The sequence below is a fragment of the Anopheles marshallii genome, chromosome 3, assembly GCF_943734725.1.
Source record: "Anopheles marshallii chromosome 3, idAnoMarsDA_429_01, whole genome shotgun sequence".
Lineage (NCBI taxonomy): Eukaryota > Metazoa > Arthropoda > Insecta > Diptera > Culicidae > Anopheles > Anopheles marshallii.
In genome coordinates, this window is record NC_071327.1 from 23,817,868 (window position 1) to 23,845,090 (window position 27,223).

Sequence of the window (27,223 nt, forward strand, 5' to 3'; positions counted from 1 at the left end):
TCAGTCGCGGGAGCGCCGTGGCCTTCCGACTTTGCCCTTGCGCAGCGGCGGGTTCGTTTGGCTATTGGTTGTCTTCACTAGCTTGTGCCAGTCCGGCTCACAGACGAGACTGCCACCGAGCATATAGTACCGGTCGCCCTGCACCAGATGGCTCCCGCACTTCGAGCACTGGAAGCACTTCAGGTGAAACACGTGGTGCTGGGGTACGGATTGGCCGTTGTTGTTGTTATTGTTGTTATTGTTGTTGACGGTACCGTTTTGATTGTTGTTGTTTGCGGCGTTGTTCAGGTTGTTGTTTATCGTCGTGTGGGACGTCGTTCGCATCACAAACTCGTTGGCGGGTATCGTTTGATGGCAGGCGGAACAAGCACCGGAACCGAATAATCTGCGGAAGAAGAAATAAAGGAAAATATAACATTATAATAATGCAAATCATAGGGATTAATTAGTAGTTATCAGTAAAATTAAAGATGTTCACGAAAGTAAAATAGACAAAAGATGTGTCTTTCAGGATTTCGTATTTTTAATTCAAAACTCCTACACGCATATTATGGTAAATCATGTGGGATAATTATACATTTTTGACTACGATTATTTCATTTCATTCTCAACATCAGTTCAATTTTAAAAGAATCCAGGAATAAGCCCAATTTTATAACTTGAATTTGAAAACCCAAAAGCGTAAAGCATTATCCTGTAGAGAAGAGCTGTGTATTTCGGATCGTCCATGAAGAGACTTTTGAAACATGAGTTGAATTTCAAAACGATTCTTGAACACCCAAAGACTCATTGATCTGTAAAAATATATGGAATTCTTCAATGTCACAATTGTAATTGATGATTAGACGATCTTCAAGATATCCTACTTTGCATCCACTTCAGTACTTCGTTGAGATTATTTAACTCAAAGATGGTGTAGTGGATAGATAATACACAACAATACACGCTATTGAATAGTATTACAAAGATAAAAGCGTAATCCAGCTTGAAAGGAGATAATAAAACTCTGCTCTTATGGCATTATTTCGACACCTTAAATTAAGCTATCGCTGTCCTAAAGCAGAAATAAACATAATTCCGTCAATAGCAAAACAAGAAAACCCAAAGCACCCGACCAACCAGACGTATTTTTCAATCCAAAACGCGCGACCAATGTACGGACGCAAAAGGCACGACGACACTCTCCAACACCTACAGTGCGCGCGCCAGCAGCCAGTAAACACCGGAACCTGCAGAAAAAAGGTGGCACAAAAAAAACCCACCACAGCTACTTACCACAAATATTCTTCGGGCACAGTTCAAAACTGAGCAACGAAAGGGAGAACGAGCGAGGAACCAGAGAAAAAAAAACCAGAGGCACTAAAACAGAAAATCACGTCCTTGAGCGACACGCCGGCAAGCGGGAGACAGCGACCGCCGACATATTTGAAGGTAGTAGTAGAGCCCCCGAAAAGCATGTAAGGGGGGGAAGGGGCGGTGTGTTAAAAAAAATCAAACGGTAGGAACCCACTCTAAGTGCGCCACCATGATCTTGAAGGGAAGTTTGCATTGTCGTCGTGTCGTTTCCGTTTTCGTTCGAAGTGTTTCCTCTCGCACCGTGTTTTTTTTTCTTCTCTCTCCTTTATCGCTCGAAGACGGACATGGCACCACACCACTCGGCTGGCTGTGTGTTTGTTGTTTCCCTTCCACTGCCCACCACCGGCAAGGATTTCCCGCGTTTTTCCTTTTTAATCATGTTTTCCCTCTAGATTTGGTACAAGTGAGTAGACACGGCCACCGACCTTATGGTTTTTCTTTCCACTTCCGGCTGGGAAGGTGATGTTGGGCTGGGTGGTTTTTTTTTTATTTCTTCTACTCTCCACTCCACTGTTTGTTGTTGCTTCGTTTGTAAAAGGTGCTCGAGCAAACGATTCGTGTAATCGGCGCTGCTTGACATCGGTTTCTTCGACAGGTTTCCCTTTTTTTGTGTGTGTCTCTTCTTTTGAAGCGTGTATGTTCGTTTGCAAACTTGAATGAAATGAGTTGTAACAGAGATGTTTGTTTTTAAATGAACAAGCATCGTCTAATGTAAAAGATAAAGTACTCCACACAGTTATTATCAGACTGTTCTACTTCCTCTTGTTTTGCACGGAAAAAAGTGCATTGATGCAATCAAACAGTTCATCAAAAGCGATCTTCACGAATCAATGCGATCTGGTCGATTGGCTTCAATAGACCAAAGCATTGCTTCAATGCCATTCGTCCGGGACCGTAGCGAGGAAAGGAATGAAAGAAGCAACTCCAAATCACTTATGTAAATCGAGTCAGGTCCTCACGGTACACTGTTTCCTTCTTCCAGCAAATCAAACACCTCACCCAGCATACTAACAAGCGCACAAGAAACCCACCACCACCTACATGCACATCACAACTCCCGGCAAAAACCGGGTTGACGGGAAATTACGGGAAATTTGTTTGATCAACTCTGTCAACAAGCATACCCAAACACACAAACAGTGGCATGCAGTCGAACAGCAGTGGAAATACAACAACAAAAAAAGAGAACCGGATCGAAAAGAAACATCTTTGCTTCCCATTTTTGCATAAGGCATCGGGGACGACTTGGCAAGAAGGCGGAGAAGTGTGTCGAGAGGGTGTGGTGTTAAAGTTGAGCGAAAATTACTTCGACAAACAGTGGCAGAGTTCAGTTCATAGGGTGAAGGAAAGTGTTCCTGTTTGCCTTTTTTTTCTTCCTTTTCGTTTGAGTTTTGTTGTGTGTTGTCAACGGAGTGCGTGTGGCGTTCCTTTGGTAGGTGCAATTGCAGATAACACACATCGTTTTGCCAATTCTCTGGTTGTAATTAACGAAATTGAAGCCTTCAGATCGACCGAATAGTGTCTAAAATAATGAGGCAAAACAATAAATTTAAAATTTGCTGATCATAATTTCATCATCAACCAATCACATAAAAGAAGAAATTTAAAGTGAACAACATCTTGCTGAGCGTGTCATTAATTAAGGAACTCCGGATGAAAGGCAAAATGGTTATTATCGGTGTCCGTTGGTAGCGAAATGGGAACGGCAACCCGGGGCTGTGCGGGTCCGAACGGGTCGTTCATAATGTCTAAGGACGAATAATCTATCGCAATTAGAAGCATTATTCTCGTCCCGCACACTCATCCGGTGCATACCGTCCCACCCGCTCCAATCGTGCCGTGTTGCTTGTTCACCAGCAAAGGCACCATAATTGAGTCATTGTTTGGTCTCTAATTATGCATGGCCCTATGCAAACATCCCCATTTGGCGCTCCTTTTCATTAGGCGAAACTTTCGTGCTCCTTGTTGCCTCTTGGCCACTCACAATACCCCCCCTTTGCTGCGCGCATCGTATATCCCTGGGACCCATTGTCGGCAGTAAAGGTGCGAAAGTTAAATTTAATTCCACCCTGGCCATCGTCAACAAAACCCACGTCCCACCGTCGGAGGAGAGTGATTGTGGTGGTGCCACCTGCGTTCGGGCAGCTTGAGAAAGACAAAGGAGGAACACACGCTGCCACTCTCCCACCCAATAGTCCAATCGCCGGAAGGTTAAAACGAGACGTAGTGTTAGCATGCACACACACTCACACATACAGACAAGATGCCGACTCCCCGGGCGAACGGAAAGGGCACGTTCTAAGCCCTCATTAGCAATATTCCGTTCGGTAGTTTCGAGTTTAAATTAACAGCAGCCAACGCTTCATTTCAGGTCATCGGAGAAGTCGCTCCCGTCCGGCAGAGCAGAAGGTGGAAGTTGTAGTCCTTAAGCCAGACACACACACTGGCACACGAAATCGAGTTCCACGGCACGTAACAACAGCGCAAAATGCATCTCTTCTTCGGCGGAATAGGGTTTGTAGTATTGAACGAAGGTACATTGAAGTCTTTACGTCGTTTTCACTTCTTCTCCCCCTTCCCGCCAACCTCATCTCTGCTACTTCGCGGTTCTTCGACTTCGGGTCACGTCAAATCTTTTAATCCTCTCAGACACCTCGTTTGCCTTCGGTTAGCGTGTTTACCGTGCGCTAAGGGCAAGCGAAACTGAAGCATTATAATACTCAGCCATTCTCTCGGATAAGGTAAGTTATGATCCAAAGAGAGAAACAGAGAAAAAGAGTGCAAACCAGCTAGTTGGCGACTATTCACAAACCACAATGACCCGCGAGGACAAGACGGGAAGAACGAACGAACCACTGTCCCGGGACGGTGTTGCCAATTAGTGTAAGTTTCAGTTTATTAAACCTCATGCGGCTGTTGCTGTGTGTAGAAAACAACAAGTATAGTAGATTTTATACTCATCCGACGGTAATATTAGCAAAAGAATAAAATTAGCAAACAAACGAAAAAAACAGATACAAAATACCAAAAAATAAAGTGCGATTAGGTAGTGTTCATAAGTAAGTATTGCCTATTTCTTCACTAAGTTGAAAACAAACTGTTAAAAAACATTTCTCGAATTCATGATCATCGACAGCATTATTATAGAATTACTGTTCGGTTTCTTCTTGTTCATCCCTGCTTGTTATCATCTTCTATCACGACATTATCATTTACCGACTCCACAAGGCAACCAACCAAATCCAAACCAATCTTCAGTTCTTAACAACATCGAACGGAGGTTTATTTTTAAGGTTGATTGTAGGATAATTTTCCATCATGTAGATCACACCGAAAACCCCCACCGTAGGAGAGAACAGGAAAAGCATGTTTGGCCGCCTACAAATTGAATACCCTTGCGCGCGAATTTTCCTCCCCAATGGCTCTTCGCTCAAGTGTCACACACTCGAGCATTCGCACGGAACGGGGAAGGCAGGTAGCTCCGCGCTCTCTTCAGCAGAAAAGTGAGGCAGATCTCGCACTACACTATCAAATGTCAGTCCTCGGGGTAAATGTGTCCATGTCTGGATGGCTTCCCGCTATTCCCCGATAGAGTTGTACGTGGATCGGATGGAAGGATGATGCTGTCGAACATACAATTTGATGAGCAGACACCACGCTTCGAGAAATGAGACTTTACTCTCTCGATCTCGCTTTCTCTTGCTCGTTGCGGCTGCCGTACCCATGGGTAACGTCTAAACCGAACCACCTGTACGTTTTCGGGAGGGAGTTGTGCGTCCCGGTGTAGCGGGCCGTCAGTAAAGCTTCATGTTACCCCGCGGCACAACCCGGTCTCGCTGTGTGTCTGCCACTGCTTGTTGGCTTGGCGGGTAATTAATTTGTTAATTAATTAATTAATAAGATAAGTTAATTAAAGAACATGATAGTCCTCGGCAAACGCTCATCGTTCGTCGAATATCCGGCGTCACAAGCACAATGCGCTGGAGATAACAGCGAACGGTGGGGGTGATGCCGCTGAAGAGGACACCGGAGTAGTCTAGAGCGAGGGAAGGACGCTTTGCTTCGGGTGCTGTACAATCACGATGATCCGGTTTGAGATTTTCCTATGAGGGATGGGTTAGGAAATTATAGGAAATTTTGTTTCATTTGCATGTTCCGGCCTGTTCCGATCACGTTTTATATTTCCTTCTTAATGAATGTAACCGCGCCTTTACGCCCATAAACACGCACATACATTCATTAGGGTGGAGAGACTGGAATTCGTTAGTATTTTACGCATTAGTACTATCATAGCGACCACTGCACCGCGTCGTGTTCTTAGAACTTCCTACTTAAATCTACTCGCCACCATGCGTCTCCATTTCGAGGAATTTTTGTTTAAATGTTATATATTGATCATAATTTAACAGACACTTTAAAAAAGCTGAATTTAAACAAACAAAGCAAAAGAAGAAAATCACTGTAACTGACTGTAAGAACTGAATTAATCTCGAGAGAAATTATTTTTTGCATAAATGTTGTCAGCATAAATTCTTGCTTCTAGAAAATAAAAAAAGTATACATAAAATCGAAACAAATGGTATAACAAACCTAATAAACAAAACTAGGAAAAATCAAACAATAATAATGCAGGAATCAAGTGCGAACTAAACGAAACAAACACACGGCTGATGACAATGATCGTTTGCAAAGAACACTAACGAGTTGGGAGAAACATATAGCGGATAGTGGTCAAAAGAAAGGATTCTCCCGTGCATTGCATACCACGGTTGCTCTCGCCAATGTACCGACCGAGCACTGATTGTACCAAGGTTGGAACGAGAAAGTTTCACAAGTCGCACAACAAGACAGCACACTGAAGCATATATCAGTCGTGGTAAATGGTGCGTACTTCTTGAATGATTCTTCTCGAGAAGCCACCGAGGGAAATGATGAAAAGCAATAGCAAAAAAAAAGCAAAAACGAAAACAACAAGCAGCCGAGAGCGCAACGGTGCATTTAACGTTCATGCTTTGATGTTGGGTTGGGAAGAAGGATTCAATATTTGAGAACGAATTGAGGTTTGATTTCCTCGTAGATCAAACTATTCTTTTTTCCTTTACATAATACACCAATATAATTGTGACTGAGCAGTAGTAGCGCAGGTATGAATATAGTCGTAATTCATCTGCTCCGGGCAAGAATCCATTGACAAACGATTAAGCATGAAGCAACCTGCACACTCTTCTCTTTGTGCTTCTCTTTCCTCGTGCTATTCATGCACTGCCAAGAGGGATCGGAACCAAGGGTGAATAGAAAATTTGACCAATTTACAACCCTCGTTCCCACGTGAATGAAATCGGTACCGGCTGTTCGCTATTTTTTTTTTATGAGTGAAGTTGCCCCTTCACATTTTCCTTTCTACTCCCAGTGCTGAAGTGCAAAAAGAGAGAAAAAAAAGGACGGAATGATACCTAAACCAAAAAAAAAAATCATGAAAAGTGAGCAATCGTCCCGGCGCAATCACAAAGCGCGCGATCGTTAGCAATAATCATCATCCCCTCGGAATAGGAAGGTGAGGAACACAGTAATAATAATAATCATAACGGGTGCAGTGTACCGCACACATCCCACCACACACACACACACACAGAAGAGCGGGCGTACAAATCCGCGTCTCCGTCGGTTGGGTATGAGACCGCTTTAAACCTTGATCTTTCTCGCGCGACGTGGCCACGATATCAAATCATCGACGGCAACTCGGAAGATACGGCGTGCGCACGGTGTGGATACCAACGGCAACCGACTAACGATGCCGATTATTATCATTATTATTTTCATTATCACCATCATCGTCAGCCATCACACCATCATCATCAACGGCACCAACTGTTATCATTACGGTGGACCGTTGACGAGCATCGGTTTGAGCGGTTTTTGTTTTTTTTGTCTCTTCAATTCAAAGAGATACAGACCTTATTTTTAGATAAATCGCCACAATCTATTTCAATAGTTGAATGTGTTTCTAATGCAGTGGAAAGCGTTGGGAAATAGTTTCCAATGGGACAAAAAACACACTGCCACAAGTGTTCGGCATCTTCACACACCTTAGACGGAGCGTATCCTTTCGTGCTCTTTAAATGCGACAAATTTAGTTCACTTTCATCGTTCGTAAGTCAAATCGTAAATACACAATCACAACTTAATTGTGAACAGAGTCTTCAGCTTTACCTTTCCACTCCGCTAAACGAGCTGGCTTCGGATGCACAGTAGACCGGAAGATGAGCAAATGTTTGGCACCCCGTGCCATGGCAAGCCAAGGCAAAACCGGAAGTGAAACCCATTCTACCCGCCCCGCACGTAAATACGTACACAAGCTCGTGCCGGGGGTTTTCTTCTGCCCGGCTGCCAAAAGACGTATGAATGAATCGGTTGGAGGATGTGGAAAAAAAATCATTCCCCCTGTCCGTTTTACTCTTCACACTCTGCACGGCCTGGTGCCTTTGGTGAATGATATTTGCTGTTCGCTTGTGATAGAAGATGGAAGAAAACTAGTACCGGGATGTCTCGAAACCAATGAATCAAACAAGCATCCACACACGTCCTACCGCACACCAGCAGCTTGAACACTTTCGTCAAGGTTGTTACCGGTTACTCTTTTGGCTCGAGAGGACGGGTGAAGGAAGAAATGCCAAATATGCGACTAGACGACGGCGACGACGCAACCGATGGTTTGGTGTCGTGTAGAACACATGCACGACACACATATAGGTGGAGTCCCCACCCCCAACTCCCAGCTCACACCTCACCCCGAAAACAAGCTGAAGTACGAAAAACCTCACCATCATACGCCACACTAAGCACAGGGTGGTGACTCGATTCCTCCCAGTACGTCACACAAATTAATGTACCATAGAAAAGTTGCAGGAATAGAAAATCAAATACAATTGTGATTGAAAATCATGACACTCACCCACACACACAGACACACACACACACAAACACACACTTTCAAACGAGTGACATGAATAGGGCGAAATTTTCGTCGCCAACTTCGGATGGAGCAGGCCGCGGTACAGAGGATGTGGCCGGTGGCTACTGTTACGGACGCAGCAATCAGGACGAATTGGAACTCAAATCAGAAACAAGTAACGAAGAACGGGGAAAGCATGAATGGGAAACAGCGGTGGAAGCGGCAGCAGTACGGAGAAAGGCAAAATCATGAAACAGACGACGTGCAGACACAACCGAGATATTGACGGAGAGCGATCTTGTTGCGGGGCGGACTGCAAGGGGTGAGATTGCGTGGGTGAAACACATTTGGCAGTCAGAAACGGAATGATGATTTATCTCGCCTGGAATGTGAGCGAATATCGCAGTATCTGAAGTAAAAAAATGCGACTTCTTATGGAGTTTGAAGTGGAGTGAAATTGCTGAATAATCTTAAAGATCATAAGTTATCAAAACTGGATGATATTTTCATCTTTTAAACATTCCTTTATGAAGAAAAGTAAAGAAGTGATTGTTCTGTTCTTTTTATTAAATAATACATTTGGTGATCCGTATGTCTATATTCCATGTTCACGCTCACCGTGCCAGTTGGCCAGCTGACATTTGCCACGATTCTACGCATTGTGTTGGAACACTACCACGAGCAGTCCTAACCGTATCTCATCCACCAACCGTCTGGCAGCGACTGCAGTTAGACTACGTCTTGAATAAGAGGAATCAGTTACTTCCCGGATAAATCACTCAACATAATTCAATTCGCATAACTAAAGGGTTTTCCAACGGGAATTTTCAAACTTTGCCAGTTGATTGGGTGAATATTATTGAAATTCCAAGCATAGTCTGGGAAATTAATTGTCATTTTATACTGAACCTTGGTTAATTGCCATGAAGAATTATAACGTCCAATATACGGAAACGAAACAATAGTTTAATGAAGATTTCATTTCTCTGTGGTTAATGTTACAAGCATTGCGCCTCTTGCAACAAGAATCTGGAGAGCCGTACTCGCAAGGCACAATCGCGAGATTAAGTTTGATGTGCAACTTGTGGATGTGGGATTTCTGGGATCAAACGATTATATCGCTGCTTTATTTTAAAGTCTGAAGGATGACTCCAGACAAGACTCGAGTGGATAACTTCGAGCCGCGCATGAAAATTCGACCTCTAACCAACAATTGACAGATATAAAAATGATTGGTGGTGTTGAAATACGCCTCATAACACAGGTCTACCGTGGCATTGATAGGACCTACAAACCAAAACCCACACACAGCTTGTTCATCGTGAAACACCCTTTACAGGTCACAACTTAAAAGATTTTGTTTGCCAAGAAGCGCCAAAAAATTACATATTTGCTACTGAAAGTAATTAACCGGTATTTATTAAAGTTAAAAATTCCGTAAAAATGATTAGCAAAACGTTATAATTGGTTCATAAAATGAATGATAAGCAATGGTACGTCTTCCAGGACGTTCCGTTAGTGCGGGTAATGATAGGGCAAACCAAGACCGCTCGAGGTTCTAATAAAGGCAGGGAAAAAACTGAGAAATTTTTTACACCTCTACACGTCATGGCAAGGGTGGTCTAAACATCCTAAACGCGATGAATCGTCTTGGAAACTATTCCGCACGATCTGTTTCGATTTGAGTTAATTAGGAAACCGCGAAACCGTACCATATAATTTGCACGGAACGGTTTTGTTGAATGTTGCATTATAATTACTATCTTTACTTTGGGAGTCACACACACAAATAGGAGATGAGAGAAATCCGACCTAACCTGCCCTAAAACATTCCTTTTTCAAGCAAACCTGTTTGTGCGTTGCGTTTACGCACGCCAGTCTAACGGCGGGCTGTGCGTTCACTCAATCACAGTAAATAAGCGCTGGAGATCGATGCGGATCCACGCCGAAAGGGATGAATTGGTTTTTGGTTGTTAGGTTTGGGAGGGAATTTTCATTGCGATCATTAGTGCCGAATGAAATGGTTGGCTTCAGCTCGGCACAGTCGTTATCATTCTAATAGGCCGGTAGCGCGTCAAAGGATCCTCCATGCGTTTCATGGAGGCGCATGGTGCTTCACGCACATCGTCGTCGCTGCACACAGATCGAGCCGGTCGTACGTTTCGATGTGCTTCAGTAAGCACTGTGTGAAGTACTGCTGCCTGTACCTTTCGCCAGTTGAATGGTTCACCGGTACCGGCAGGGAATGCATTACATGGACGAGCTCGTCTACAACTACACAAACAACTTCGAGCATGGCTCCATCGTTCTGCCGTTGTACGCCATCACCACCCCGCTCGTACCATCGCGCTGTGATAGTGAAATTGCGTGCAATCACTGGAAATGATATTTTTCCAACCAAACCGTACCCCGGGTACGTACACCCATTTATCATCACTTAAATTAATTTCATCGGTTGTTTCGGTGGTGCTGCCAGTTAACGCTGACGGGGTGGAACTGAGGAAGCGCTCCTTACCTTCGAATAGGACATTCCTGGCAGCATCATGGAACGGCACACTAAAACCTACACCGTAAGTTCCCTAGTACACTGCACTACTGCCCGAAATAGTTACCCGATGGTGAGAGTCTCTCGCACAGAATTCAGTAATCATCGTATAGTGTAGGCCCTCCACCTCCGCCATGGCAAATTTACTGAGATAAATATCATGATGGCAGCGACAGGCAAAGAAACTCAAGGAGCCATCCACGTCGCTACTACCGTCCCCAACTTTACATAGGTTATCCTTTGCCGGGCGAACGACACGGACAATATAAATTGGAATGATCGAAGAGAATTGAAATGGTTGGGAAGCGGTCGTCCCGGCAACTGTTACTTAGTGTCTGTGCGAATATGACACTGGAACTCGGGACGAATGGGAAAGATTTGCACAAATACACGCACACATACACGCACATAACCGAACAAAGAGGGGGGCTGGTGCTGGTGAAAATTCATTAGAGATTATAGAAATGGAAAATGATTGCAGCAGTCCCGTGGATGCAAGCGCAACAGTCTCTCTCCGGTCCCCGGACGGTTTGTGGGGGAGGTGGTAAGACACTCCGAGCTGATCCAAGATTGGCACAGCATGGTAACGTATCTACCCCATCATCCGTGGTCGTTCCTCCCCAACCGTACGATCGGAACCCGGGAGCAATTTTCTTCCATCGTGGTTTTCCTCCACACTTCCTTCGGGGGGGGCGAATAGCACCCCGCCCGAGCTTTCAATTTCTTCGACCATTTTTTGATTCCGAAAGAAGACTCCAGACTCGGCACACGAGAACAAAACCCACCAGGATGCGGCAATGACTAACTGTAATGATGATCACACTCGGAGTAAAACCGCTACACACCGCTTCTGCTTCCCACTTCCATGATTGTGTGATGATGGTTCCATGTTGAGCTAATTTTGCTGATTGAATTTAGGTTCATTTGCTGAAGGGATTTTGCGGGATTGAATTGATGGTAGCGGTGGTACTGGTAGCTCTTGTCCTGTTTGCTTCGTCTTTGATCAAATTATCGCTCAAGGAAGGTGGTACGCGCTACGTTGGAGGGCGCATGGGAGCGAAAGAGTGAGCGAGAAAGAAGGAAAGAGAGACAGAGAGGAAGAGCTCTAGCAACAAGGGATTCACCTGTTGGGCTCCCGAGTTGATTGGATTGCGATGAGTACCCGGTACGGGTACTCATCCATGTGGCTCGTTAAAAAAACGCAAGAACACCTATCTCACGATACAACTAGGCACAGAGTAGGTAGGACTTTGCTTTCTGATGCCTGGCAGCGCGCCGTCCGAAATGATGACGATGAAGCACAGGCAGGACGACGATAAAGGAAGGTAAACAGAGTTAAATTAATTTCACACCACAGCCAAGAGACGAGCGCCTGCATGGTTGGGTATCGTTTGTGTTTAAAAACACATTTTCTGCTAGATTACGTTTGCAAAAAGAAGATTCCATCCATTGTGATTCCTTTCCTCGTATTTTAATGTTCACCACCAACAAAAAGCACAACATTTTAGGGACACCAAAAGTCTAAATGATGGGAAAATTAATGAACGTTCGTCGTAATAATATATGTGAAACTTTTGCCTGTCATTATTTATAAACCATTCACTCTTGCTTTGGCTCAAAGTTTGTGCTTCAAATCAAGCATTACTTACCCGCAATGAATGTGAAACGTAAGCTTCTTAAAAAATATGCTTTCACAACCTGGTTGTTGACAGATGGTTAACCAAACTAATCGAATTCTTGTCAAAGTTGCACAGCAAAAACAAAACCAGCTACGACGTGCACTCTCCGAAGGAAACAGTGGGTTCTTAGTTACTTCCCATCTTTTAAAGTGGGCACAAAGTATGGGTGCATCCTTCCTGCTTTCCTCATTAGTCGCTAACGAACCAATCATTCAGCACACAACCGCACACACACACACAATTTGCGTGTCCCGGAAACAGGAATCGTCCTTCAAGGCACCTCGAATCCCGCAGGAACGCAATGGCAGGTTAAAGGGAAAGCGATACACATACATCATATTTCGCGGAGTACGCCCGCCGTTCGATCGTCGTTCGTGGAATTGTTTTGCATTCTTGCGTGGTGCTCGTGCGCTTTCTCTCGAATTCGACGTCAATCGACAAGAAGAAAAGCAACTGCAGCTGTCAAAGTGCCTGCCCAAGCCAGAATCATTCCATTAAAGTGTTGAAGTCCAAATTAAAACAAATCAAAACGAGGACAGTGACTCCGAATGCAGTACAATAATGAGCGCGTTGTTGATTGCTCCCCAAAAAAAAACCCTCAAAGAGCGAAAGAAATAATGAGACGATTGGCCTTCTTATTACATACCTTTGCGCGAGGGATAAGCCTACACTTAAACCCTGTGCAAATTGGCACGCAATGGTTACACCGGTAACACATTGTGCAACAATGTACCCCTTCAAAAAACGCACCACACTACGGGCAACGATCGTGTCCGATTGGAATTCTCGGCTGTGTATGCTATTGACGATCCAGTGTGCACTCCGCCAGAAAAGTCGGGGCTCCGGCCGATAATAACGGTGCTCAAGGAAGGATGCATTCGTTTGATTCCTTCTTGTGGTACGATTTATTAGCGAGGCTTACACATTTGAAGGATGCCGCTGTCGGAGTTCAAAAGCGGGCGAGAAAGCAATGATTATCAGACCGTTACTGGGCGAACGCCATAACTTACGGGTTTTTTTTGTGTGTTTATGATCCCTCTCTCACTTTCCACCCAAGAGGGTGCTGCGTGAGCTTCCACTAACAAGCGCCAAGAAAGATTTTTATTTAATCAAAAGATCCACCAACGAAATGGGTTACGAAAAAAAAAAACACAGCAATATGCTGCACAAATATAGCCCATCGTACGGTAAGAACAAACTCTGCCGAACACATAATCCTGAACTTGCCAATCGGAATGTGCAACCATGCAATTAGTGTGGATCATGGCGAACTAAATATTTTCTCTCACTCTCTTCTTCCACAACCAAACCTTGAAAAGTTGGTAAGATTTCGTCGGCGTTAGCGAAACGCGAGCGAATCGCGAAGGGAAATGAATTGTTGCTTAATTTTCCGCTTATTTTCTTTCGTACCTACTTTCGTAACAGTGCCAGGGTATCGCTTTCTACTGCTTTTGTTGTTATGCGTTTGCGGACGCATGTCGGTAGCCGAGATGGCTAATATCGATGTACTTGTTAATTGGGTCCCAACAAGTTTTGGGGGGCTTTCGAGCATACAACTGACGGACTTTCAATCGTATTTTTTAGCTCTTTGAATGTGGTTGGTACATGGCACTTAAAGGATATTTGCGTTTGATTTTAAGATAATTTCGTTAATGTAAATCCATCTTGCGTCGCTATCTCACACTCAAAATTTTGATTTTTGATCAAAATTTTTTATTTTGAGATGTTGGATGTACTTTGTTCTAATATTCACTATTAAGAACATCAGTTCTTCCATTTTTCTAAGAGCAGTACAGCTTATAACACTAACGTGGTACAAAATTGACCTCTTTCGGGACATTTTATTCCGGATCGTAAGACTTTCTGTGCTTTTTGAAAGAATTTTCCCCTTTTTTGTCGCTATTTAATTGTGTTGTTTAACCTTTCTCTTACTGACGTTTAGCGTGAGCGACATATGGAAGAGGGAAAAAAGCTTCCAGATTCGATACCCGTCCTCCACGATGTTGCTACTCGCGTAAATAACAAGTAGAAATACCCATCAAGAACAAGTTTTTAATTCCTCTTTTAAACGCTCTCGTGCACAAACACAAACACACACACACACAGCTTAGCCTCGTCCGCGTGTGTTGGCTGGCAAACTACACCCCCGAGAGGAAGCAGCTGGAAGGAACGAAATATCGAAATTAGAGTTCCCCGTGGGATTGAACCGGCACCGGACACCGCACTGGACCACCACCAATGCATGAGGGATCGAACCATGGTAAAGGGCGAGAGATAGATAGAGAAAGAGCAAAAGGCCAACTCCGGTTACAACACCACACGAGGGCAAAACCACCACCTACCCCCGCCAGGGGTGGAATCGATGTGGGAACGGAATGGGAGAAAACCAATTACATTTCGTCCACCACATTCGTCGCGTCCGTGCACAACACACAACGTAACATTTCCGATGCTGCACAACCCGGACACCACCGGGAAGGGTGCGAATGGGAGAAGGAAGGCACAAAATTAAGGAATTATCCCTCGTCTAGGAATTAAAAGCATTACGAAGACGGAAAATACAGAAGCAAAAAGAGAACGAGAGACCGAGAGAAAGAGAGAGAGACTAAAGGGGAAAAAAAACGAAAACCGAATCGTAAGTGACAGCTACCGATAGTACCTCCGTCAACCCTCGTCAATTAGAACCCGAACCGGGCGAGACGTCAAAATTCACCACGCCATCGAAATTTTCCTCCGCTTCCTGGTTCGATGGCTGCGCTAAGGTTAAGGCCGCTCCCATCTGCAAGATGACGTGCCGGTGGTATACGTGGTACCGTCCATGTCCAGCGCACACCAATGTGCTGTTGCCCGAATGTTTCGTTACATCTTCTTCCCTTGCTATCCGCGCCAGGCTGTGGCTGATCCGGATGGTGGAAAAGAAATTGACTCAATTCCCGTTCGGCAACACCGGGAACGGGGCGAGAGAACGGTTCGAAAAACAATAAAAAAAATTGCACATGATCAGAATAAGTGAGAACGCAAAATTGACAGAAAAAAATTAAATAAAGGATCAAATATACTTTTTTCGGTTTTTTTTTTGGGAGAGAAAATTAAATTTTAACCACCTTTTATGCTTTTTTAACGTTCTGTGCTACGCCCCTCCAAAAACCCAGACGACACCGCCGATGGCGATCGTTCCCATCCTTGGGGAATGAATAATTAAATTTGTTCGATCCCGAGAGTGCCCTCAAACTGATTAGAAGGTGTGAGGGTGATATCCCCTTGTCAAGGACGTGTCCTGAAAGGTTTTTCTTTTTTGCTGTTTTTGTGCTGTTCCCCGTTTTCCGCTGGCTAAAAGTAATTGAAATGCAACGCATGAGCATGTCAATTAACTGAACCGTTCGGGATGAGGCGAATGCGAGTATCCCGTTCAGATGATCGATTGATTGGTTATATTTGTATGAAGGGGAAAGGCTAGAAAGTTTCGTGCCTTGATTGCATTACGATATTCGTTACATATTTTGGAAAACATTTCCAAAAGTCATTCTTTTAACAAATACAATAAACAATTTTATCCGAACTATGGCCAATTAAGAGTTCTAATAGTTTTTTTTTTTAAGATATCGAGTATATTAACATAAAAGCTACTCCAATAAACTTTCGAAGAATCCATTCTCCATTACTAGACAATACAATCGCGTCTGATGCCGTACATGGAATAGAAAGTGCTTTTGGTTCGGCTAGATCTCTCCACAGCGCAGGATGAATCTAATATAACAGTTCTCGATCATAAAAAAGCATGAAAGAAACGATACGATGGAATAGTGCTTAGTTGTTTTCCAATTAAACCAAAATCAAATAGTTTGCTTCCCGTCGATCAAATCCACTTCCAGAATGCACGGAAAATAGATTACTTATTGTTTTACGTTTAGATTCACATGATGCTCACATATTATGTAGTTATTCTTTTGTAGCGAAATGAAGACCAAAATTCGAAGAGATTAAAACTAATAACATAATATCAACCGCATTTTGCTGGTGTCTTGCAGTGCACCTGTTTTTCCAATTGATATCCAGTACACTTTTTCCATCTCTGTAAAGAGTTCCACGGTGTATCATGATAGATTTCATTAAAAAAGCACAATCAATTGTGTTTAATAATCACACTTCTGGTACCGTGTCTAAATTGCACAATCTGAACAATGTGAACCTCTCGAAGATACACTTCACCAAAATATGACGATATCTTTTAAACTAATTTTGTGCGAACGCAACGCTCCGAACTTGTCCATGCGCCGAAGCGTGCAGAGTGCGTAAAGAGTGCAAGTTCGTTGTGAAGAGGAATCAAATTAAAAAATTCATAAATTGCATTCGACCCACTATTCGCGCTGCGTGGGACAGAAAAATCCGGTCGATAAAAACAAAACACCCAGCATCCGCCGAAATAGGCGCCGCTTGGTGACTCTACGCGCCCTATCGTTTTCGCGTGTTCGAGTGTCCTTAGCCACGTATAGCGGCACGTTTTGTGTCAGAACATTCGTCGTCAGTCATTCAAACCGGATCGACTTTTGGGCCGTGTCACGCCGGGACCCTAGAGCCTGGGACAATGACGGGTCACGAGCCGGTACTCTTTTGCCTAACAAACCCAAAAATGTTTAGAGGTCCTTTTGTCGATACACACTAATTGGAATAGTCATGCGGGCGTCCACACACACACACATACAAAAGTTTCCGAGTTCCAAAAAATGAGCATGAACAGTGACAAAAACCTCTGCATTGATGGCGTGGAGTTCACCTAGGCAGTCTGTACCTTCTACAACACACGCATATAAACACTCTCCCGGCTCTATCTCTCCGGGTTGAGGTTGTCGATTTGAAATGAAGGGGAAAAAAACCACCCACACGCCTAGCTGTGGGCTGATGGCGTTCAAAAGGACGAGGATTAAAACAAAAGATTGATTGAATTTCTCCGACTTCATTGCGCCGCTGCACTGTCTGCTGTGCATCGCGTCGAAGTGTACCGGAGTGTTGTACCCAAATAGGCTTGGCTTCGCATCGTTTCGGATAACAACCGGATGAGGCTCCGGGCAGAACACGGAAAAAAAATGGCGCTCCATTCAAACGAACGAGCAGCGGGAAAAGAACGAGCGCGCGCGCGAAAATCCGCAACAACGATAACAGGCACAACTATATAAAACTAGAACAAATTGTGTTTCGCTTCTCACCCTGCTGCGGCTGCGGTGTATCGTTTCGGGAGGCAATTTCTGGAACAAAATTTAAGGCAATCTCGGATTGTACAGACGCACGAACTGAGAACAACTGAACTCTTCTGCATACCCTCGTAGGCAGGCATATGGTTTCACACAAATAATGCCGTAAAAACAAAACAAAGCACCAACTGCGTCAGTGATTGATTATGACTGCCCCAAACAATTGGGGTAAACCAGATTGGACCTCTTATCCTTCTCGTCGCGGTAGGCCCGTGACAAAGGTATGCCGAAGGACGGGAGTGTCATAACGATGGCTTGTCTACGTTTAACGACATAGCAAAACACACACAAAAACAGGACGATACTTTGATTAGAAGTAACGAATTGGTGGAATAATTGAATATTCTAGCTGATATCGAACATACATATGTTTTTTTATGTATATGTTTGGGTCCCCCATGTTTGGGTGAGCCATTTTTTCAGGATTAGAAATTTTGTCTGACGGGTATTGACAATTGCTAAGAAATGAAAATCCCGCATTTTTGTATTTGATATGGGATTTAATTCTAAAACATTAAAATTATGTTGTGGTTTCAGCAATGTCTGATAAATGAAATTCAAATCAATATACTAACAAATAGTAAGTATTTTCTAGGATAAACTGAACACTATACAATGTCCCATACGTCTAATATTCATTCTTAATACGGCGCGTTCGTTACCCAACACTTTAAACTTATTCTGCAACACCCCTTATCCTGGCTTGCAATGTATTTGTATTATTTTCACAACACTCATCATTTGTTTTTAATGAATGAATAAACGCATGTTCACCAGTTCGTCTGGAAGGGTGGAAAAGCTTTTCAAAAATCACTGCCTTCTTCCGGTAGGTAGGCGGTAGGGATTTCCGCCATCCTGACGTACAGACGGCTTTCGATTGCGTTCATTAGTACGAGCACTTCGATTGTGTCGGGAAGGGACTGATAGAATCATGCATTAAAGAAACCCAGCTGCATCGTTTGAGAAATTCCATTCGTGCTGCAAAAGTAATAAATAACAACATAAAAGGAAAAAAGGAACTTCTTTCTCACCCGTGCGCACATCCGGCTGATGATGATTATGCTTCCTGGCTGTTTTTCCCCGCTCATATCGTATCAAACGTTTCTCATCGAGTATGCCCCAGGCTTAGCAAAGATGCAGCTAACAAGAACAATCATTATCCTTGATAGTTCCCCCCTTTTTAAAAAATAACTAAGTGCACCTAAAGGCGTTAGGATATCTTATCGCACGGCACTCAAGATCTTGGAACGTTTAGTCCCGGTTGTGAAACGATTGCTACGGAGCGAGAGAACAATAACATCTGTCCTTCGCGATACACTCTTATGAATTCATTGAGTAAAGTGGATCAAACAATATTTACAATGAACAAACTACAGAAGATTTTGAATGAAAATTGAGTGTAGCTTACATCCATAGTTCCCATCGCATAGTTTAAATGTTACTTAAAATGCCCTTTTTATTCTTTAGCCTACAACCGTACCGTAAAGATAAATATCATTATTTGCCTTACCATCGATAAGCCCTTCTGGGCATGGAGATCGAACGTGAGCACACTTCATCCTCATCACCATCATCATCATCATCGTGATCACCACCGATATACCGTCGTGAACCAATAGAAATGATTTGTTACAACATTTGTCCGCCCTTGGCACTGGCACGATACCGACCTGATTGGGCTCTCCCTGAAGTAATTTAATTAATGTAACCACAAACATCCGTAATTATACACTCATCTTGCCGTACGTGCTGTGTCTCTCTCGCTCTCCCCCCCTCGCTTCAACTCAGGTTCGCGCGGAACGATCATCCCACGCGAGAAGTCATTCGACCTTACGGGGCTCTGCAAAGTGTCCCCCCCCTCGTCAAATCGATCGTCCGAACGGATGAGATGGATGGGTTTGGCTGAATTGAGACGCAAACCCACAATTTGTGGCTACAATGTTTCAATTTGCAGCCGCCGGTCGCTCAAATTGGGGGTATATTTGCTAATTTGAGCACGTTTCGGATTCACAGGCCCGTTGCCGGGGGAACAAATGCGTGGCTGCTGGCGAGCGGAAGAAAAAAAAGAGAACCATTGCGAACAACCCCGGCTGGAAAAACACATGACGGATGAGCGGCAGAAAGAGAATTCGATGCTCATTACGCGAAAACCCGGTTTAACGGTTGTGTGCAATCGCTCTGCAAAGATGCAACAATAGCAGCAGGCACATCGAAAAGGGTTCCCTTTGCGTAGTACGATGCTCTTTAGTGCGAGGATCATGGGCTCGATCGCTTATCGGAAACATAGTTCCGATTTTATCGCAATGCTGATCGTAGCTCAAGGATGCCGATTGGTTTGAATAACATGGTAAAGTAGAGATAATTAGCTAAAATGAAATACATTTTATTAGCGATTAATCACTGCCAGCAAAAAATCCACAACATACAAAAGAGAAGCAAGCGGTTTTAAAAGATGTCAAGAGAAATATTCAAAAACTTTGGATTATTATTTTCTTCATTGTCTCTACAACAACCCTGTCAACAATAATATTAAAGCCTGATAGACATCCAAATAACCTGTGGTCTTTTACATTACAACGTCTGTTACACCATTTGGTGGTAATTTTAAAATTGAATTTGATAAAGTACACAAAATTAAGAATTCTGATTAATTGCTTTTCAAAACCCTTAAATACGATAAGGTTTTACGTCTGTAACGTGCAAACGTAAACCTTCTCTTTTTCCTTCGTTAAATAAAGCAAAAACTAAAGATTTGGAACGGAAAACGTCCTTTTACTTTACTTCATTACTGCCAGATCTACCCCGGTCTTTAGCTCAACTTCGGCTTGCAAGGGGAATTTAAGAACCACTGCCTCCACTTTACCACAACCGTCAACCGGCCCCATACACGTCACTTTATCTCTCACGGTTCCACCGTGCACAACTGCATCGAACTCCAGAAACCGGTCCCGTCTGCTGGAACGAACCTCGGCCTCGTGCCGCAGGTCCACGGAATCGGGTTTGCATTTTCACAACTTGTTCATCGTATCCGCACCCACATACACGCATACACGCTTCCAACAGCTTCAAGACACACACGGACCGGCCTCGGCTCAAGAAAGGGTCAAGATGCGAGTCAACAAACACAGTCCCGTTCATTAAGCGTGCACTGATTAGAGCTGTTTTAATTTGCGCAATACGCTTCGACGTGTTTCGTTCTTGCATCACGTGTGAGACGGGAACTATCGCTATCGCAACAGAGTGGGCATCAAACAAACGAAAAAAAAAATACCCCTCGCGGATGAGAAGACGAAAAAAAGCAAAGGAGCAAGAATTGAAATACAAGGTCTCGCGCGCTACCGAAAAACCCTTGGGAATTGGGAGTGGGCACAACATTGTAGCATCATTAGCGGAAGGGAAAATGCATGCCTGCAGAGGCATCGTTCGTTCGTTCCGGGGTTGATCGATCGCGATCGGGAGACCGAACCGGCCGGCGATCCAATTGATGCGACTGGAAGCGAAGGAAGGTGAAATATGATGCCAATCATGCAGTTACGTGCGTGTGCTATAAGGAGCACCAAACATTGATTGATATGGAAGCCAACAGGGAAAGAAAGGACGAACAGACCGAGCAGTTTAAACCATCATTAGCGAAGGTGCCTGCCGGGTTCGATTCATTCGTATTCGTTACCCCGATGCTACAACCCCGTCTCAAGAGCGGAGATGCAACAAATTCGCAAACACTGCCTTCAAACAGCAGCTTTCAGCTAATGAACGGAAAGGACACACAGGTGGCCTCGCGGCACAGAAGCGCGCATAAATATATTGATTTCGAATTGCTTCGTGAGTGTGGTATGCAATTTTCCCGCACCACTCCGTTACCTTCTGTAGCGTTCTCCTCGCGTCCCACAAACCTAATCGCTACTGATTACGAAACATTGTTCATGTGCGAACGTTCGTAATTGGTAGATGAGAAAGAGTGTTGCGTTTAGAGATTGAAGGCGAATGAGGCGTGCTGCAATGCAGTCCACAAGCAGGGTAGTAACAAAATACATTCTACAGCACGAAAAAAAAAGATACACGCACCACGTTGCAGAGACCGGTAATGAAAGACGGCTGGGCACGTGAGAGAGCGGAAGAGTGCGCACCACGAATCAATAAAAGCAATGTGCAATTAGGGATTGCATTGTTGCCTGACGGTTGATGAACGCCGTTTGTAGGTTTGGTCGCGTCGCGAAGACCCCAATATCTCGGTCGCTAATGAACCGTCGTGCTGCACCAAGAAGCTTAAGAACAAAGCACGGAAAATATACGGGACCTAGTAGGGTCACGAATAGGGAGGAAGGTGACACAATAAACATCTTGATTTGAGAACTTTGGTACTCGGGACAGGATTCAAATTAGGCACAAGTCTTGATATTCCTTGTTCGTTCCACATCCTGTCCTCGATTGGATACGGGAGTTTTTTTTTTTTTGGTGTGTCACGCGAACATCCTTTCCGACATCATTAATGACGGGATCGTTGCGAAGCTCATTAACATTCAACTGTTCAAGGGTACGGAAACTGCGATGAGAACTGCAGACATTTTGGGTGTTTTCATAAATATGGCATATCGCAGCAAATGTAAGCATTATTTGGATTGATTGACTTCTCCTTTTGTTTTTGGGAGAAAAAGCCGATTCAACCTATTTAAACCACCAAACTGAATGTTAAGTAATTCGTACACGATAGAGGCAAGTGAAGAAGTCTAGCTCACATGCTATCGTTATCTCCTTAAAAAGGAAGTATGGGGCCTTACTTGAGAGCCTCTCACCGTAGCAATAATTCGGTCTTGCTTTATCAAGTAAGTAATGAGATTGAATTGCTTTCATTTAAGATTTTAATAATAGTTAAACGCATGCATTCAACACTTAATACAACATATGGGACAATGATCAAAATTAAAATCTGCGAAGGAATCAGTACCATCATTTTGATAACAATAGCTATTCGAAAAGTCATTTTTCTTTGATACGCAGCTAAGGAACGAATCGTAACTGTATTTTCTTTGGTGAACTAAAATCCCACATCAGAACAGATTGCAATTTCGGGTAGGATGAGAATATTCATTCTTAACCCAGCGAAACTGTCCGCAAAAGAACGAACCTGTAAGATCGGCAGAAAAAAAACCCTCAAATTCGTTGAAGAATGCCGCAACCTACCCGAATGTAAATGCTTGATTGAACTTGTATTCGCGAGACCACCACCAAGCAATAATCCAAACAAAAAAAGGAAAAGACAAATGAGTTCAGCTACAACCCAGCCCTGGTGCGGGGTTCTTACTGTGTTGAACGGTGTGACACTCACCTGCACGTACGATGACGGCGGCTGATGAATCATTTCGCCATCGGTTTCCGCAAGTTCAACACCGAAGCCTCGGCCGAGGGATGGTCAACCACCGACACCACTGGGAGGCCACTGGGGCAAGCACCGTAGCGTTAGAGTGCTAATCGAGCTGACGATGGACCCAAACGAGCGTAAATGACGCAGGATAGGGAAACGGGCTACAAGGAACGAAGCCCTGGAAGCGCCCTCACACGACGATTGACACTTCACCCCTGAAGGCAGCAGTCCAAAGCACCGAATATGAGTGCGCGCTGTATATGCCCGGGTGTGTATGTGCGTTAGGGCGCTGCTGCACGCACGCAATAACGTGCCATAGTTTCGTTCGCATACCGTCTGCCAGTGCTTGTGCTGTTTTGTAGGTGGAACAAGCCACACGCACCTTAAACACGAACTCACCGACACTGGGTTCAAACGGACGATCTAAGAACGTACCAAGAAACCGGCATGTTGAGAAGCAACGATAAGTTTGTGGAAGAATGTTTTGTATTTATCCATTACAACATATATGTCTCATTCTTCAAATCCAATAATAATACAATTCTTCATGTACCTTCATAGACATCCAGTTCATAAAATTCACATGATTAGAGTCATTTTTTCGTCTATTTCGGAGGATCTCCAAACGTGTAAGCATCTTTCAAAGGTTAATAAACCATATATCTTTGCAAGATTTTACCATAAGCAAATTGTTAAATAATTTGTCAAAAAGTTTAGGAAACAACGAAAATGTATATTCTGTAGCATTGGAAAATTATTCACAAAATTGAATCAGACCACGCTTGTAAATAATTAATATCATCCATTTTATATCGTTCTACAATCCCTTCAGGCACTCGAAAAGCCTTCGGCAACATTAGAAGTTAATTTCGCCAAACTTTTCAATTCGTTCTAGCTTTTCTCAACCCTCCCACCAGACAAGGACGAACAGGCACCAGTGGGCTTAAAGCAGTCGTCACTAGGCAGCAGTCAGTGCCGCAGCACCAAACTCGTTTCATGTATCATGCTCTCATGCTGTTGTGGGTGTGCATGTGCTGCGGGTGAGTTGGTTTCCCTTTGCTTCCATTACCATCACCATTCCGGCAACGAGGGAAGAGGTACCACAGGGCCCGGGTATACCCGAAGTGAGTGAGTTTCTAATTGACATTTTCTTAATTAAATTAGCAGTATTATGATTCAATTACTCAGAGCACCGGCAGTGGGTTGTTTCTCAGGCCGGGAAGATTGAGAACCGATCCAGCGTTGAAAGGCAAAGAACGCAGGCCGAGTCGGTAGGGCTGTGGGAGGTTTCCTGCTTCTGCCGTATAACCACCATTGCTCCCGTCTTGCGTGTGCGACGGTGAAGGTGAGCTTTTGGCTTTAGCAAATTAGAAAACGAAAAGGCAACCCGAAAGCGAATCGGGATTAGTGCGAAAGCACGCAAACACGTACGCAAGGGGCGTGATGCATTGCATTCGAATACACACACACACATATATATAGGCGACAGTTTGGTTGAATGGGAAAAGCTGCAGCAAAAACCCGTTTTAAAGACGAACAAAAATCAATCTTCTTAGTTCATGATCATTGGAGATGTCTCCGGTAGAAACTCTTATTTTTACCCCCCCCTGTGCACAGTTTCTGACGCACGAGTGGCTCAAACAATTCCTTAAAGTGTCACGTGCCGGATGGATGAAATGCTGCAGCAGTAGTTGTCTCCGCCGTACAGAGTGACTCTTGTTGGGCCGTAATCAAATCATTGCCTATCTTTCAGTACGCACGCGACCAAGGGAAAGAAAGCGGACACGGGGAAATAAATTCCCCCAAGAGTGGACTGGTTTTTGGCACAGTTCTGCAATTAGCTTGATGCAGTAATAAACTAACGAACTTGGTGGACTGGCCCACCACATGAAGAGTGACAGATCGCACAGTACGAGAACGTACGAGTATCGTTCCAGGGGGTTGATTCCTTCCCTGCTGGAACGGGAACTCTCGTTTGTGAAATGGCTCATAAAAGTACTTTCAGTGGAAGAAATAATGGACGATGTAAATTTTTTATATTTCCACTGTTTCCATGCCCGAATTGGTCGGTTTTGTTGCACTTAGCTTTAATTATATATTTATAATACAAAACACATACACAAATGTGCAATGCAAATTCATTCTGTGTGAACCCCCTGCTATTTGAGGTTTGTGTGCAACGAATAAAATTTTACCACCAGTTCGAAATTCGGTGGAAGAGATCCCTTGGAACCCCCTGCAATCAAAACAAGATATCCAATTTCCACACTCATAGCACGAAAGAAAACACCTACTTCAGGTAAGAAACAAATCTACCAACCACACACTGTTGTGGTTGGTCGATACAAACCAGAGCAAGGCAATGTTAGTTGGAAAATAATCTTACACTTTTAAGGTTTCAAATTTCGAACCTTAAATCGTTCGTAAGTGTACTGGAATACTGTCCTTGGGCTTGAGTTCGAATTTTGATTCTTCGATGTACACCAATATTAAGCCAGCGATCGTCAATAGATCGATAAATTCAATAGTGTGGTAGCTGGGTGGCATTATTTTGCGTGTGGTACGTATATTTTAAAGTGATTTATAATTTCGACGTTTTTTGAATATTGACCGAAAATGTGAAACAACATCCACTCTTAGAGTCATTAGATCGTCGGATGTTCGAAATGCTAGAAACACGTCCAGAATGACTTAGGTTGATTGAGGACTTTTAAGATTAAAAATTGTCTCTTGATTGTTATTCTTTTCAATTCCCAATCCTAAGCTGTTGGCCAACGTCCTGAGTTCATCAGCAATTAGCACTGTGGTAGTATTGATTAGAGTAACTTCTGGAAATTCCATAGCAAACCAAACATTCTTCAATGTTTCGAAAAGCAGAACCAAGCAGAAAAAATACAAGATGTTTTAAGAGACTAAATTTATTATGTGACATTTTGGTCTTTTTAGACGGTATTGTAATAAATGCTACTGCACAGGTAATAGAATTGCTCTTTACGCGAAAACCTCTTTCAAATTATCCCTGTTCATGACGAGGACATTGACTGCAGATGATCACATCTCATCTCGTCAAATAAAGTATGTTAAATTTTAAGCTCAGTTTGAGTAGTTTGACTATTGCAGTACCCTAATGAGTGGGAAATGCCAATACTAACCTTGAATAATCGGCTTTGCAGAGGATCATGCCACTGCGGGTGTAGCAGCTGGAACCGATATCGGCCAGCATCGCTCCGCAGCAGGAACATTTCAAACAGGAGTTGTGCCAATATCGGTCCAGCGCGTGCAGAAAGAAGCGTTCCGTGATTTTTCCTGTTGTCGAAAAAAGGAGAACGATCAAACTATTAATTTGAGAGTATCTTATGTGAATAAATTGATGGTTTTGTCTGATATTTGATGTGAATATCTGCTCCCAAATACTTCCACCATTCCGACGACACTTACCTCCACAACCAGCGCAATGTTTTACCGGTCCACCACCGTTACCACTGTTCATCTGGTGGAATCCTTGCTGACCGTCCATCTGACTGACCATCGTGTTTGGACCGCCACCGCCACCACCACCGCCGCCCCCACCATGCCCATTGTGGTGTGGGGTTAGCTGCGGGTAGCTGCCGGCATTGTCCGGACTGGGCGAGTGTGGTGAGGACAGATCCGAATACGGATGGTAGTGGGGATTCATTGCTATTGAGGCGGCCAGTTTGACGGATTTTGTTTGACGCGTTTGTCGTAACGGCGTGTTGAACGACCGCGACAACGCACACGCACACGGGTGGGTGAAAAATTAAAAGAAATTGGAACAGAAGCGCCGCACAAAAACTCACTCACGTACACACACACACGGGTTCCCTCAAGAGGGGACAAACTCACGAAAAGCGATAAGATTTTTCACTTCCTTTGTATTGGTGGTTAATCGCACGGGAAGGATTGTTTCACGTTTATCGATACTACAATTACACGATCACTTGAGACTAGAGAGCGGGATCCGTTTACTTGATATCATTCAACGGACGTTAATCTTTTCCGTACATTATCACTACACATCACTCTAGATTCGTCAGTATTTTAAACTCTACACAGAGACAC

General features: G+C 43.8%; 1 protein-coding gene across 1 annotated transcript; it reads right to left on the bottom strand.

Moving 5' to 3' along the window:
* On the bottom strand, positions 1-26,819 carry LOC128712213 (LIM domain transcription factor LMO4). The gene is made up of 3 exons (XM_053807109.1): positions 26,582-26,819; positions 26,296-26,449; positions 1-385 (listed from the first exon to the last, which is right to left on the bottom strand). The coding sequence occupies exons 1-3, from the start codon at positions 26,817-26,819 to the stop codon at positions 1-3; spliced, it is 777 nt and encodes a 258-aa protein (XP_053663084.1).
* Positions 26,820-27,223: the final 404 nt, after the last annotated feature.

Excerpts from the sequence above, each read along its gene's own strand:
- LOC128712213 (XM_053807109.1), bottom strand. The coding sequence starts at position 26,819 with ATGAATCCCCACTACCATCCGTATTCGGATCTGTCCTCACCACACTCG. Across the intron at positions 26,450-26,581 it reads ACATTGCGCTGGTTGTGGAG|GAAAAATCACGGAACGCTTC; the intron begins GTAAGTGTCGTC and ends TTTCGACAACAG. Across the intron at positions 386-26,295 it reads TGCAAAGCCGATTATTCAAG|ATTATTCGGTTCCGGTGCTT; the intron begins GTTAGTATTGGC and ends CTTCTTCCGCAG.